The 16,031-nt window shown below is 41.5% G+C and overlaps 1 protein-coding gene across 3 annotated transcripts in view; it reads right to left on the bottom strand.

The window, feature by feature from the left end:
- CCDC125 (coiled-coil domain containing 125) overlaps nucleotides 1–16,031 on the bottom strand; it is a 43,258-nt gene that overhangs the window by 23,223 nt on the left and 4,004 nt on the right. For all 3 annotated transcript variants that reach the window (XM_066241969.1, XM_066241971.1, XM_066241970.1), the window contains exons 2-6: nucleotides 8,974–9,329; nucleotides 6,230–6,288; nucleotides 4,264–4,350; nucleotides 2,069–2,146; nucleotides 1,247–1,332 (exon numbers count right to left, since the gene is read on the bottom strand). In XM_066241969.1, coding sequence (XP_066098066.1) covers nucleotides 1,247–1,332; nucleotides 2,069–2,146; nucleotides 4,264–4,350; nucleotides 6,230–6,288; nucleotides 8,974–9,289 — 626 coding nt within the window. In that variant the 5' untranslated portion in view covers nucleotides 9,290–9,329. The remainder of the gene's footprint in view (nucleotides 1–1,246; nucleotides 1,333–2,068; nucleotides 2,147–4,263; nucleotides 4,351–6,229; nucleotides 6,289–8,973; nucleotides 9,330–16,031) is intronic.

The following is a 16,031-nucleotide window of genomic DNA, read 5'->3' as shown; positions in this document are numbered from 1 at the left end:
GGACCCAAGGTCGCTGGCTCAAGCAAGGGGTTACTCAGTCTGCTGAAGGCCCGCAGTCAAGGCACATATGAGAAAGCAATCAATGAACAACTAAGGTGTCGCAACGAAAAACTGATGGTTGATGCTTCTCATCTCTCTGTTCCTGTCTGTCTGTCCCTGTCTATCCCTCTCTCTGACTCTCTCTCTGTCTCTGTAAAAAAATAAAATAAATAATAAGTAAATCAATAAGGATGGTGAGGGAAAAAACAACCCTACAACAGAATATAAATAGAAAGAAATTATCTTAAATAACTAGCATAACCACAGTAAAGAGTAAAAGGAAGGCCTGACCTGTGGTGGCACAGTGGATAAAAGCGTCGACCTGGAATACTGAGGTCGCCGGTTCAAAACCCTGGGCTTGCCCAGTCAAGGCACATATGGGAGTTGATGCTTCCAGCTCCTCCCCCCCTTCTCTCTCTCTCTCTCTCTCTCTCTCTGACTCTCCCCTCTAAAATGAATAAATAAATAAAAATAATTAAAAAAAAAAGTAAAAGGAAGAAAGTAACCAAGTAACTTCTGAACACAGGATTTTGAATATACACCCTCAGGCCAAAAAGAAAACCATAAACAAATATTGAACACGAATTGGTAGATTTGATTTTACAATGGTACGTATACCAATTCTAAAGCTACTTTCTCATATTCTATGATGGAAAAATAAGTAAATATATTAGGTAATAGCAGGCAGGTTTCTCGCTGAAGGAGTTACAAATGTAAAAATTGACAAGAAATGAACTCTGTGGTGGTGGTGGCCTAGAATTGGAAGTATGAGTATGAACTCAGGGTTTTCTGGTTTTTGTTTTAGAGAGAGGAAGGGAAAGAGAGGCGGAGAGAGAGACAGAGGAGAGAGAGAAACATCAATTTTTAAAAAGATATTATTTACTGATTTTACAGGGAAAAGAGAGAGAGAAGGGAGTAGGGGAGCGAGAAGTATAAACTCATAGTTGCTTCACTTTAGTTGTTCATTGATCGTATGTGCCTTGACCTGGCAAACCCAGGGTTTTGACCCAGCAACCTCAGCGTCCCTATCTATCCCTCTGTCTGACTCTCTCTCTGTCTCTGTAAAAAAAAAAAATTAAAACTAATAGAAATTAGAATTTTTAAATATTTACAAGTAGCTCAAGGAAGAAGAAAGACTAGGCTACATTTGAATTACACACACTTTACAGATTTCCAAAGAAAAACTACGGAATAATGATATACAAACCTGTCATATTTTTGGGTCCAAGATTCTTCTATATTTTTAAGTCTATTCTGATCAAATTCTATTTTCCACTGCAAGGCATTTATTTCCTATAGAAAGAAAATAGCACTTTTATGAAAAAAATTTACAGAATCACTTCAGGACATTGTGAATGGCTTAAATTAATCATCTAATCATTTCAGAGAAATAGGTTAAAAAGTAAAAAGATATAGGTTAAATAATAATTGGTTAAAGAGTAAGTTGCTTAAAAAGAGTCTAGGACATTTGTAAGCCCACATAGCATGCCTCTGTGGCACTCAAAAGAGCTTTGCCAAAGCTTACTTACTATAGAAGAATTTTCAAATGATTTCGCTTAAAAATCTAGATTTCTCATCCTCCCTGCCCCCAATCCATGCGGAGTTCACACACAAAATACTCCCCTGGAAGTCTGAACCCAGGGACATCCCTTTAAGGGAGGGTACAACAGACACAGGAATATGGTTTTCAAAACCTTTATAGTGAAAAAAAAAAAAAAACCTTTATAGTGGATGAGGTAGTCAGAGAGAGGCAGGCTCTGGAAGCAAAGGGAGAAAAAAAATAGGTAGTGTCAACTTGGCAGGCCTCCTATTACTTTATAATGGGGAAGTAAAATACTGTAAACCTTAATTCTCTGCCCATTTGACAATCTGTTTGGGATTTCAAGCTCCAAAAAGGAAGGAGACACATGAAGCTGAAGCGTTGAAGCCCACCTCGCAGAGGGTATGCACAAATGACAAAGGGACCTCTAAGGAGATTCTATTTGAAAGCTTATTGAATTAAACAAATCTATCCTAAAAATACAAATACCTTCTCCAAGGATCTTTTCTGTTCCACAGTTTTTTGAAGTACTGCCTGGTTATGACTTGTGGCTTTGCCAAATATTGCCTAAGAAAAATAAAAATCTTATTAGTACAGGTTAAATTTCTAATCATATGCATGATGAAGTTCACATGTTCAAGACAACAGAAAATTATTTTGAGTCAAGAATTCCCACAGAAACCTCTTTTTGTGGAGTGTTTGATAGTTCAAAAGTCAGAAGATCTTGGCTTTGGCTCTTTCCCAGCAAATGTGAGAAAGTATGAAAGGATTTTTCACACAGAGACTTGTACACAAACATTCGTAGTGCCATTATTCTAATGGCCAAAAAGTGAGAACCCACATACCCATAAACTGGGGAATGGATAAACAAAATAAACAAAACGTGCTATTATTTGTACAACAGAATATTATTTGGCAATAAAGAGGAAGAATGTACTGACACATGCTATACCATGCTTGACTCTCAAAAGTATGCTAACTAAAAGAATTCAAATGCAAAAGAATCCAGACAAAATAGAAGAGGCAAATCTTTAAGACAGAAAGTAGATTGGGTGGTGGGCACACAATGAAATATACTGATTATACATCATAAAAATGTACACTTAAAAACAGTTTGATCCTATTAACTAACCAATGTTATCACAATAAATTTACATTTTTTTGTTCTGTTTTGTTTTATTAGAAATTAAATTTAATGGGGCAACATTGATCAATAAAAATACATAGGTTTCAGGTAAACATCTCTATACCATTTGAACTGTTGATTGTGTTGTGTTCCATAATCCAAAGTCAAATAATTTTCCATCACTATAAATTTGTCCTTTACTCCCCTCCACCTGGTAAAAACCTCACTTTCATCTGTGTCCATGAGTCTCAGTTTTATATCCCATCTATGTGGGTTATATTTGTCCCTCTTTATTCCCCTCCTCCTTCAATAAATTTCATTTAAAAAAAAGAAAGATTAGCATGACTAGGCAGTAGCACAGTGGATAGAGTGTTGGACTAGGATGCAGAGGACCCAGGTTTGAAACCCCGAGGTAGCCAGCTTGAGTGCAGGCTCATCTGGTTTGAGCAAGGCTCACCAGCTTGAACCCAAGGTTACTGGCTTGAGCAAGGGGTTACTCAGTCTGCTGAAGGCCCACGTTCAAGGCACATACAAGAAAGCAATCAATGAACAACCAAGGTTCCTCAACAAAAGAACTGATGCTTCTCATCTCTCTCCCGTCCTGTCTGTCAGTCCCTATCTGTCCCTCTCTCTGCCTCTGTCACAAAAAAAAAGAAAGGAAGATTAGAGATAGAAATGGAGAGTGACTGCTAATGTGTAATGTGTACGAAGTTCCTTTTTGGGGTGTTAAAATGTTCTAAAATTAGATTATGGTGATGGTTGCACAACTCTAAGTTTAGTAACAACTTAAAACAACTGAATTTCACAGCATGTAAATTATACCTTAATAAAGCTGTCAAAAAATGTAAACCTCAAAAGAAACTCAATTATATTAAGCACTGCTGTTTTGGTTTTAAAAGCTAAAACCACCCTCTCCTGGTAGCTTGGTTAGAGCAGTGGTTTTCAACCCAATGATTATAGACTCTATAATCATACAACAGCAGGGTGGTTAATTCTTTAACGGGCAGGCAGGAAACTTCTGGAGACTGACACCAGTCCATGGAAGGGCAGGAAATTTCTGGAAACTGGCACCAGTCCACAGACAGCGGTTGAAAACCACCGGGTTAGAGCATCATCTCCATATGCCAAGGTTGAAGGTTCAATCTTGGCTCAGAGCACATACAAGAATCATTCAAAGAATGCATAAATGAGTGGAACAACAAAATCGATGTTTCTTTCTCCCTCCCCTCTTCCTCTCTCTCCCTAAAATCAATAAATTGGAAAAAAATTTAAAACTAAAACCATACCACTTAATATCAGATTATGAAAGGTGATGAAAGTTTTAAAAAACTTCTTACCACCTGACCTGTGGTGGCGCAGTGGATAAAGTGTCAACCTGGAAACGCTGAGGTTGCCAGTTCAAAACCCTGGGCTTGCCTGATCAAGGCACATATGGGAGTTGATGCTTTTTGCTCCTCCCCCTTCTCTCTCTCTCTCTTTCTCTCTCTCTCTTTCTCCCTCCCTCTCTATAATGAATAAATAAAATCTTTAAAAAAAATAAAAATAAAAAACTTCTTACCATACTTTGAAGAATTTTCAATGCTTCCTCTTTACCATCAAGTTGTCTTTGAGATGCCTCAAGTTCAGTTTTTAAAATTTCTACCTCCTGCAAAGAGAAATAAAATTAGTCTTCTTGTCTGCAAGATGTGCAGCCCCAAATGACCGGCGTGATTCTAGTCTACATTCAAGCACAGCATGCAGTTTGATTCAAAGCACTCTGACCTCACAAATGAGGTTGGGGATGACTACAGCTCTCTAAGTGGACGGGTGAGCCAAAACTGAGAGCCTCATTATCAGGGGCCATTTGTAACTGAAAGCCCAAATCTGTTGCTTTTACCCATCTAGGCCACACAACTAAAAATGTGAAAAACAAAAAATCGTTTGGCCATATAAAATAAGCATTGGATTGTTCTCATAGCTACAGTAGTTATTACAGGTTAAACTGTGTCCTCCACAAAAGAAATGTTCAAATTCTAACTCCTGGTACTGTGATCATGACCTTATTTGGAAACAGGGTCTTCTGGCCTGTGGTGGCGCAGTAGATAGAGCATTGACCTGGAACACACTGAGGTCGCTGGCTCAAAACCCTGGGCTTGTCTGGTCAAGGCACTTACACGACAAGCAAGTAATGAACAACTAAAGTGAAGCAGCTATGAGTGGATAGTTCTCGCTTCCCCTTCCTCTCTAAAAAGCAATAAATAAAATCTTAAAATTTTTTTTAAAAAGGACATAGTGTCTTTCAGATGCAATCAAGTTAAAATGAGGCCAGAATGGCCTGACCAGGCGGTGGCGCAGTGGATAGAGCATCGGACTGAGATGCAGAGGACCCAGGTTTGAGACCCCGAGGTCGCCAGCTTGAGTGCGGGCTCATCTGGTTTGAGGAAAAGCCTACCAGCTTGAACCCAAGGTCGCTGGCTCCAGCAAGGGTTTACTCGGTCTGCTGAAGGCCCGCAGTCAAGGCATATATGAGAAAGCAATCAATGAACAACTAAGGTGTTGCAACGTGCAATGAAAAACTAATGATTGATGCTTCTCATCTCTCTCCGTTCCTGTCTGTCTGTCCCTGTCTATCCCTCTCTCTGACTCACTCTCTGTCTCTGTAAAAAATAAATAAATAAATAAATAAATAAAAATTAAAAAAATATATGGAGAGAGCTGCTTTAAAAAAAAATGAGGTCAGAATGGATTACGGTAAGCCCCAATCAATGACTTGGTGTCCTTATAAAATGAGAAGAAATTTGGGCACAGTCACACAGGGGAGAAGGCCATTATGATGACAGACAGAGACTGCAGTAATGGAGCTACAAGCCAAAGAATGCCAAGAACAAAGATTGTTGGGGGTGGGGAGCAACCACCAGAAGCTAGGAAGAGGCAAAGGATTCTCCTCGAGACCTCTCAGAGGGAACGTAGCCCACTGACACCTTGATTTTGGACTTTCAGCCTCCAGAACTGAGGGAGTATATCTGCTGTGTTAAGCCTGCAGTTTGTAGTACTTTGTTATAGCGGCCCTGGGAAATGCACACAGCAACTGTCACAAGAGTTACAAACACACCCTGAGACCGGCGTGCTGTTTCCCCGCAGATTTGGCACCCCTCCACAGAAACGCCTGCTCCCAGCACCTGGGATACTTTCTGGTCTTTTGACTTCAAAGAGGTTAAATTAAGTCAGGTAATTTTAAGCCCCAAATACAGGGGAGACAGATGGAAAGAAACGATAACTAGTTTCTCCAGGAGATTTAGAGAAGCAGTAGATTAGGGGCGGAAGGAGAGTTGGAAGGCATGTTTACATAAACAGATTTTTTGAGAGATGGGGAGGATGAGAAACTGAGGAGCCAGTTGAAAGGTATGAGCTTTAACCCTGTGGTTCATTGAGAATGTCTGGCAATCCAACATTTAACTTTCAGACAATTTTAGTATTACTTAAACAAAACGTCTACCAATAGACTTTATTCACATGAAAATTTTTATATTAGCCAGAGTACCTACCTCTAATGTTTCATCAAGACGTTGCCGTAGTTCTACATTTGACAATTCTGAATTAGAATCTATTAAAAAAACACACATATTATCTTTAAATAGTTAAATAAGAACATTTGTTTACAAATTATCAAACATAGAGTCCCGTAAACTGCAAAGAGAAATTATAATAAACCGAACAATGATAAAAATAGGTAGATTCAAATATTTCACATATGAAGAGATGCATAGTTTGAATAAAAACTTTTTAAAAAGGACTCTAAAATAAAACTATTGTTAATAAATTGGTTAGTTGCTACATACAAACACAATACAAAAGAACATGAATGTTGGTGAGTGAAATAAATACATTTTGCTGTTTACATAGGCTTAGGTTTGATTAATATAGTGGTATAAATATACTGCCCACAAAAATTAGGGGATATTTCAAAATCTACTTTCAAGATCAGGGAATGTTCAGATACTCCAGTACTTTCAGCCTTTTGTATAGTGCATTTTCACCAGTGAAATAAAAGTTGGTTTTGCATCTCATTTGCATAATCAAACAACTCTCTTTGACTTGTGTTTGCTTTTCTGATGTTCTTGTTTAATAAAAAAATTAAATGCTTTTTTTTAATCGCTTCATATTTATTTTAAAATATCCCCTAATTTTTTTGAGCAGTGTAGCTAATAAAAAACCTAAATTTAACTTCTTTCCGAAGAGAATGACTAGAGGTCTCCTAGGACGTAAATGACTCTCTCTTTAATGTGACCAATTGAGATGTTACACTGAGCTTTGCAGGAGCATCCCTTTCATTGTGGTCTCACTGGCAACAGAAAAACATTAAAGTTGTAAGTTAAAGCAAGAGGAAGAGAAGTAAAAGAAGAAAAAAATTATAAAAAGAATATTTTGAGGAATATTAAAATTTTCTCAAAACAATTTTTTTCTTTGCTATTCTAAACTTTCATCAACATGACAGTATCCAAGGCAAAACCTAATCGTGTTCTTACTCTGATGGCACAGGGCTCTAAGGAGGGGCAAAAGTGACTGTGGATTGCTAATGACAGGCTCTGTTTTATTAATACTTGTGGTAGGCAGAATAATGGCCCCCAATGACATCCACATCTGAGTCCCATTACCTGTGAATTTATGGCAAGAGGGACTTTGCAGATGTGATTAAATTAAGTATTTGGTGATGGAAGATTATCCTACATTACCTATGTGGGTCCAGTGACAACACAGATCCTTATAAATGAAAGAGGAAGACAGGAGAGTTAATGTCAGATTGATGCAGCAGGAGAAAGACTCAACCAGGCATTGCTGGCTTTAAACATGGATGAAGGGGCCATGGGCCAAGGAACGCAGGCGGCTGCCAGAAACTGGAAATGGCAAGAAAACAGATTCTCTCCTGCAGCCTCCGGAAGGAAGGCAGCCCTGCCAACAGCTTGATTTTAGCCCAGTGAGATGTTTCAAACTTCTGACCTACAGAACTGTAAGATAATAAATTTGTGTTGTTTTAAACCATTCTGGTAATTCAAAAATTACCTATTTGGAAATTCACACAATATTCTTATCTAGGATCAGGTCAACTTTGATAAAAAAACAAAAGTCCCTAACACAATAAAACAGAAGCCCGTACTATTACTGTTACACCTTGTTTCTCTCCCAGTGGTGTCCCCATGTTTTCACAAAGGCATCTTAGCATCATGTTCATTTTCAATATCTTGCTTGCAAAACAGTATGCATTCCCTAATGTATGATAAGGAACTGGAAGGAAAATATGAAATAATCCCATCCTAATTTCAGGAAGGATTTTGAGAGATAGGGATAGATCACCAGCTACAACATGTTGTTGTATATCTGAAACCAGGTTTCTTAAAAATTATTTTTGTGTGGTTCTAATTTGTGTTTGTTCTACTTTGGTGGAAAAGTTTCACAATGTGGATTACAAAACAATTCGGCCACACAGGGCTGTGCCACAGCAAGGCCTGGACTCCACCCATGGGTTCCTAATTGCTTTGGAGCTGTATCATTCTATCCCAATGTGATTTTGAGTTTTACTCTCTCTTTAATGTACAGCATATTTTAGTTATAATAAATTAAGATTAATTTTATTTTGATAATTTTATGACATCCCTAAAATAACCAGAAGCGTGTGTGTCCTATTGCTAACACTCCTTCCCCAGATAAGCACCAGGCTTGTGGTGCTCAAATGTCACCTCCTTAGAGAGTCCCTGACCCTCGTCTAAAATAGCACTGCCACAGCCCCTCCAGTCACTCACCATCCCGTCACTGACCACTGCCTGACGTTCTATAGCTGTGATTTGTAGGTTTATGTTTCCTCTCCTCTCCTATGTAGAATGTAAACTAAACTCCATGACTTTAGAGCCTTCGATTACTTCGTTCAATGACGTTATCCCCAGAGCTTAGAACTGTTCCCGGTAACTAATAGGTACCCAATAAATATTTGTTGAATAAGGAAAAAAAAAAAAAAAAGAATGAGTGAAGTATACCACTATATCACAAAAGAAACAAGGTAGGTAATTATTTACCGATATCAGGAACATATATGTATTAATTCTGAATAACAAGTGTACTTCACAATTTGAACAATTCTTGGAACTAGAAACATCAATGACTTTTGAACCATCACCAATCTCAAGAGATGAATCCACTCTAGTGATCCATTTTCATGTGCTGGAAGCGTGGAAACACTGACAGGAGTCACAGGGGTGGGGGGAGGAGGCAGAGGACACTAAGCATCCTTTCTTACCAGTGCTACTTTGCCGTCTGTGGTGGAAAATCCTGGACCCTTCAGGGTCTGTATCTTGCAAGCTCTTAGACCTGGAATACTGAAAAACTGCACGACTTCTTTCTTCCCCCTTTCTTGGAGATGGGGGAGGGCTAAAGTTCCTTTCATCTGATCTTTTTCTAGATGTAAGTAAATGTGGAACTTGCACTTCATAAATGCTGCCGGGCCTTCTTCCGAGGCCATACCCTAAATCGCCTTCTGCCATGTCATCGTCCTCCTCCTCGGTTTCCCAGCTCGGCGCCCCCGCCTCACTTGGTGGCCTCAACACGCCGCTCATCAGCCAGATGCTGTCTTTACCATAAAGCAAAACAGTTTATCTGTAGTGAAGAAAAACAGTAGTTAAAACACCACCAGTATAAGGAAGTGGGCTTTTCCAAGGAAGAAAAGCTCCTTCTTGTGTTTTGCAGGCAGGACTACCCCAGAGAAGAACCAGCACGCAAATACAACCCAATTCAACTTTTCCGGACTGTTTTAGGTAAGAAAAAAATCCAACTTGTTCATTCAAAGATGCAGTGGATTGTAAGGAAGCATGAGAGTCTCTCACTGAATGCAATAATCTACTATCAGAACACAGCAGGTCACTCTGTGCCAACGAAACAGCACACTTTTTTTTTTTTCTTTGTATTTTTCTGAAACTGGAAACGGGGAGAGACAGTCAGACAGACTCCTGCATGCGCCCGACCGGGATCCACCTGGCACGCCCACCAGGGGCGATGCTCTGCCGCGACCAGAGCCACTCTAGCGCCTGGGGCAGAGGCCAAGGAGCCATCCCCAGCGCCCGGGCCATCTTTGCTCCAATGGAGCCTTGGCTGTGGGAGGGGAAGAGAGAGACAGAGAGGAGGGGGGGGCGGTGGAGAAGCAAATGGGCGCTTCTCCTATGTGGCCTGGCCGGGAATCAAACCCGGGTCCCCTGCACTCCAGGCCGAGGCTTTACCGCTGAGCCAACCGGCCAGGGCCAGCACACTCTTTTTTTAATTTCTTTTTTTTTCCTTTGTTTCAGAGAAAGGGATAGACAGGGGAAGAGAGACAGGAACAGAGAGATGAGACGCATCAATCATTAGTTTTTTATTGCGCATGGCGACACCTTAGTTGTTCATTGATTGCTGTCTCATATGTGCCTTGACCGTGGGCCTTCAGCAGACCGAGGGAGTAACCCCTTGCTCAAGCCAGTGACCTTGGGTCCAAGCTGGTGAGCTTTGCTCAAACCAGATGAGCCCATGCTCAAGCTGGCGACCTCGGGGACTCGAACCTGGGTCCTCCGCATCCCAGTCCGATGCTCTATCCACTGCGCCACTGCCTGGTCAGGCAGCACACTCTTGATATACAAAGAAAGGGTTCCATTTCACAAACCTAAGAGCTACATAAAATTCAGAAAAAGTCTCTGAAAAACGAGACTTGCAATGACTCGGACCTTGCTGCCTCTGTCCCCTCACAGCTCTCTACCCAATCCAGGAACTCGGGGCTCTTCCAGTTTCTTCTACAGCCCCACTTGGTTCATTTGCCATTTCTGTGCAGAAACTAAGAGCAAAGCTTTTTGTATTTGTGACAGTGAAAGGTGGGAGGGACAAAGGTGCCCCACCTCTCTCTTTCTCAAATCGCATCTTTGTACAAAGCCTATTTTGCAATGCAACAGAGCAAATACCAAAACCTTTTTTATTTTAAATACCAAAGCCTTCTAATAGCCAAGGGCCCTATGCTCACCTCAGCCCGGGTCAGTGCCTAGTCTGACTGCCCTGGTCTTCCCATGTTCTTTTTTTATATATATATAATTTATTTATTCATTTTAGAGAGGAGAGAGAGAGAAAGAGAGAGGAGCAGGAAGCATCAACTTCCAAATCTGCCTTGACCAGGCAAGCCCAGGGTTTCGAACTGGCAACCTCAGCGTTTCCAGGTTCACTTTATCCACTGCGCCACCACAGCTCAGGCCCTCCCTGTGTTCTTGACTGTGCCAAGCATTTCCGCCCCAGAGCATGTGCTTGCCCTGCACGGAGGAAGGAATGTTTTTGCCCCAAGTTGCTCGGCTGATTCCTCACCTCCTGTGGGTCCTTTTTCAGTCTTACCTTCTCGGTGGGGCCTTTCCTGGCACCCCACCTAAAATCTCCCTGTCCCACTTTCCGGTTTATCTTTCTCCTTGCACTTACGACCTTCTAACATAGTGCTCCATATTTTACTCATTTTTCCAATCATGCCACTAAAAGAGGGAGGGCAGTGCAAAAGAGGGAGCCCACTGAAGCTGAGGGTGGCTCCAGCCTGTCTGAGATGCCTCTCAAGATGTAGTGCACCCTGAAAGTTTTCCCCCACTAGAGCCCAAACCTACTCTCGGTGTCCCTGTGAGGAACGTGAGCTCCACAAGGGCAGAAGTGTTTGTCTTCTCTGTATCATGACTGCACTCCTAATGCCTAACACTGAGACATAATCAGTGCTCCATAAATGTTTGGGTTTTTTTCTTTACAATTTTATTTATTCATTTTAGAGTGGAGACGGAGAGAGAGAAGGGATATGGAGCAGGAAGCATCAACTCCCATATGTGCCTTGACTAGGAAAGCCTGGGTTTCGAACTGGCAACCTCAGCGTTCAAGGTCAACACTTGATCCACTGCACCACCACAGGTCAGGCCATAAATATTTGTTTAATAAAAGAATAAAGCAAGGAAGGAATATACAAACTGAAATCAACTTGCCTCTAGGGCAGGAAAACAAAACGGTCACCTCGGCAAGGCTTCACACTAGATACTCTAGCACTAACTGCCTGCCCTTCCTCCCCCCAAAAAAACATATCCAGGTAAAAATACCAAACAGAGAAATCATCACTGAGCCATCCCCATCTGAAGACAAGGACACCTACCTGGTGACAGTGGCCTACTTGGTGGCTGAAGAGCACCTGGAGTGCTCAGGGTCATACAAAGTACAGTTAAGAGGGACTTTCACCACCATACATTTCAAAATAGCTGCTTTGCTGTCGTTATTTAGAAATATTTCATCCTTTTCACAAGACTCATTAAACACACACACACACACACACACACACACACACATATCCCTGACATACTTTTCCTAAATATCCTGCTGTTTAAGTAATTGCTTATTGCTTACCAGGACTTTCAAAAATAAATGTGAGTCTTCCAAAAATAATTAAATTTCATTTTTTGGTGAGATCTCTCTCTTAGATTCTCCCACATGTAGATGCTAAATAAATCTGAAAATGTATGAAGGATTTTCGATCATTTTTAGTGTCAAAATACTACATATTTTCAATGTTTAAAAACAAAGACCCTTAAAAGATGTGAAGTAATACATCATTAAAGAAGATACAAAGAAAGAAAGACACTCAACATCCTTAGTCATCAGGGCATTGTAGATTTAAACTACAATGAGATCCATCACCTACTACTACCAGTCCCAAGTGTTGCTGAGGATGTGCACAACCACATACACTGTTGGTGGGAGTATAAAATGGCACAAACACTGTGAAAAGTTTGACAGTTTCTTTTTCTTTTTTTTTCTTTTTCTTTCTTTCTTTTTTTTTTACAGGGACAGAGAGAGAGTCAGAGAGAGGGATAGATAGACAGGAACAGAGAGAGGTGAGAAGCATCAATCATCAGTTTTTCGTTGCGACACCTTAGTTGTTCATTGATTGCTTTCTCACATGTGCCTTGACCGTGGGCCTTCAGCAGACCGAGTAACCCCTTGCTCGAGCCAGTGACCTTGGGTCCAAGCTGGTGAGCTTTTTGCTCAAGCCAGATGAGCCCGCGCTCAAGCTGGCGACCTCAGGGTCTCGAACCTGGGTCCTCCGCATCCCAGTCTGACGTGACAGTTTGTTTTCAATGGTGATCCAGCAACTGCATTCTTGGTATTGACCCATGAGAAATGAAATCATATGTTCACACTGAGGTGTGTGCATGAGTTTTCCCAGCAGTACTCAACTCAGTCCCAACCTAGAAAGAACCCAAATGCCCATCAACAGGAAAACAGACACATTAGAATATGTCCATACAATAGAATATACACAGCAATAAATAATGAATTTCTGATAATGTAATAACATGAGTGAGTCTTTTTTTTTTCTTAAAGCTTTTTTTTTTTTTAAATTTTTATTTATTCATTTTAGAGAGGAGAGAGAGAGAGACAGAGAGAGAGGAGAGAGAGACAGGGGGGAGGAGCTGGAAGCATCAACTCCCATATGTGCCTTGACCAGGCAAGCCCAGGGTTTCAAACCGGCGACCTCAGCATTTCCAGGTCGACGCTTTATCCACTGCGCCACCACAGGTCAGGCCACATGAGTGAGTCTTAAAGACACTATGCTAACCAAAGAACCACATACTGTATGAAACGCTGGCAAAACTAATGTTTGTAACAGACAATAGATCAAAGGTTGCCTGGGGTGGGAAGGTGAACTTTGAGGGACATGAGGGAACGTCTTTGGATAATGGGGAAGTCTTCTATCATGACAAGAATGATGGTTTGTCAAAAATAATCCAACTGTATATTTACAATGGTGCATTTTATTATATGTATTTTACCTCAATAATATGTTAATTTTTTTTTTTTTTTTGTATTTTTCCAAAGCTGGAAACAGGGAGGGAGTCAGACAGACTCCTGCATGCGCCCAACCGGGATCCAATCGGCACGCCCACCAGGGGGCGATGCTCTGCCCATCTGGGGCGTTGCTCTGTTGCAACCAGAGCCATTCTAGCCTGAGACAGAGGCCATAGAGCCATCCCCAGCGCCCGGGCCAACTTTGCTCCAATGGAGCCTTGGCTGCAAGAGGGGAAGAGAGAGACAGAGAAGAAGGAGAGGGGGAGGGGTGGAGAAGCAGATGGGCGCTTCTCCTGCGTGCCCTGGCCAGGAATCGAACCCAGGACTCCTGCATGCCAGGCTGACGCTCTACCACTGAGCCAACCGGCCAGGGCTGGAGCCATTTTTTTTAGCACCTAAGGTGGAGGCCATGGAGCCATCCTCAGCGCTCGTGGTCAACTCGCTGGAGCCAATTGAGCAATGGGTGCGGGAAGGGAAGAGAGAGAAGAAGGGGTAGGGGTGAAGCAGATGGGTACTTCTTCTGTGTGTCCTGACTAGGAGTTGAACTCAGGACATCCACACACAGGGCCAACATTCTACCACTGAGCCAACTGGCCAGGACCAGGAACAATTTTTTAAATGACATAATTAATAATCACTACCTAGCACTTACTGCTTGCTTTCTGTGTTCTAGGCATTATTCTAAATGTTTTACTTGGATTATTTTATTCTATTTTATTTATAAGTGAGAGGAAGATAATAAGTGAGATAGATGGCACATGTGTCCCAACTGGAATTGACCTGGCAACCCCTGTCTGGGGCCAATGCTTGAATCAACCAAGCTATCCTCAGAGTCCGGGGCCCACACTTGAACCAATTAAGCCACTGGCTGTGGAAGGAGAGAATGGAGAGAAGGGGGAGAGGGAGAGAGAGGACGTGGAGAAAGAGGGAGAAAGGAGCAGATGGTCACTTCTCACGTGTGCCCTGATCGGGAATCGAACCCAGGATCAAACCGGGGAAGTCCATACACCAGGACAACGCTCTATCCACTGAGAAAACTGGCCATGGAGTTAGATTATTCTATTTAATCTTTACAAACACTCTGTAAGACAACACTACAGTGTGTCCGTAAAGTCATGGTGCACTTTTGACCGGTCACAGGAAAACAACAAAAGACGATAGAAATGTGAAATCACCAAATAAAAGGAAAACCCTCCCAGTTTCTCTAGAATGATGTGGCAGCATGTGCGCATGCGCAGATAATGACATAACACCGTGTATACAGCAGAGCAGCCCACGGCCATGCCAGTCGAGATGTGGACGGTACAGAGGAAAGTTCAGTGTGTTCTGTGGCTCGCTAAATTCTAATCCATGACCAAAGTGCAACGTGAATATCGGCACGTTTATAACGAAGCGCCACCACATAGGAATAACATTACTCAGTGGGATAAGCAGTTGAAGGAAACTGGCAGTTTGGTGGAGAAACCCCGTTCTGGTAGGCCATCAGTCAGTGACGAGTCTGTAGAGGCTATACGGGACAGCTTCCTAAGGAGCCCTAAAAAATCTGTGCGTGAGCCCACATCGAACTGCACTGAATAGGTATGAAACTGGGAGAGTTTTCCTTTTATTTGGAGCAGATTTCACATTTCTATTGTCTTTTGTTGCTTTCCTGTGACTGGTCAAAAGTGCACCATGACTTTACAGACACACTATTATTATTTAAATACAAACAGTTAAATTGAAGCACAACCAGGTTAAGTAACACAGCTAACAAGAGCCAGAGCCAGACTCTGAATCCAGAGCCCTGATGTCAGTCAGTGATATTAACATCAGAGTAAACCAAGTTTCTATTATTTATGATATCTAATGGAATTGAAAGTAAAAGGCTAAAATAGCTATTTTTAGCAATACTCAACACAGTCTATTGGACCTATTTTTTCCCCAAATATTTATAAAATCATCTTGGTTCACAAGTTTATTTCCTAAGTAAATAAGTTCCTTGTTTTGTTTTTTTTTTTTTTTTTTTTTTTTTTTTAATACAGGCAGAGATAGACAGGGACAGACAGACAGGAACGGAGAGAGATGAGAAGCATCAATTATTAGTTTCTCGTTGCGTGTTGCGACTTCTTAGTTGTTCATTGATTGCTTTCTCATATGTGCCTTGACCATGGGCCTTCAGCAGACCAAGTAACCCCTTTCTGGAGCCAGAGACCTTGGATCCAAGCCGGTGAGCTTTTTGCTCAAACCAGATGATCCCGCGCTCAAGCTGGCGACCTTGGGGTCTCGAACCTAGATCCTTCCGCATCCCAGTCTGATGCTCTATCTACTGCGCCACCGCCTGGTCAGGCGAGTTCCTTGTATTTTTATTTGTCAGGGTAGATAGGAAATTATTTATTATATAAGAGGCTGTGTTTTACCTCTAGTGCAGCAGATTCCTGTTTATAAATGCAATCTTACATCTCTGTTAAGGAAGGTGTGGTCATGGTTAAACAGCCAACAGTAAAG

This window comes from Saccopteryx bilineata, chromosome 1 (genome assembly GCF_036850765.1).
Source record: "Saccopteryx bilineata isolate mSacBil1 chromosome 1, mSacBil1_pri_phased_curated, whole genome shotgun sequence".
NCBI classification, from domain to species: Eukaryota; Metazoa; Chordata; class Mammalia; order Chiroptera; family Emballonuridae; genus Saccopteryx; species Saccopteryx bilineata.
Note: the sequence above shows the minus strand (reverse complement) of the source record. Positions and strands in the feature narration are given on the sequence as shown.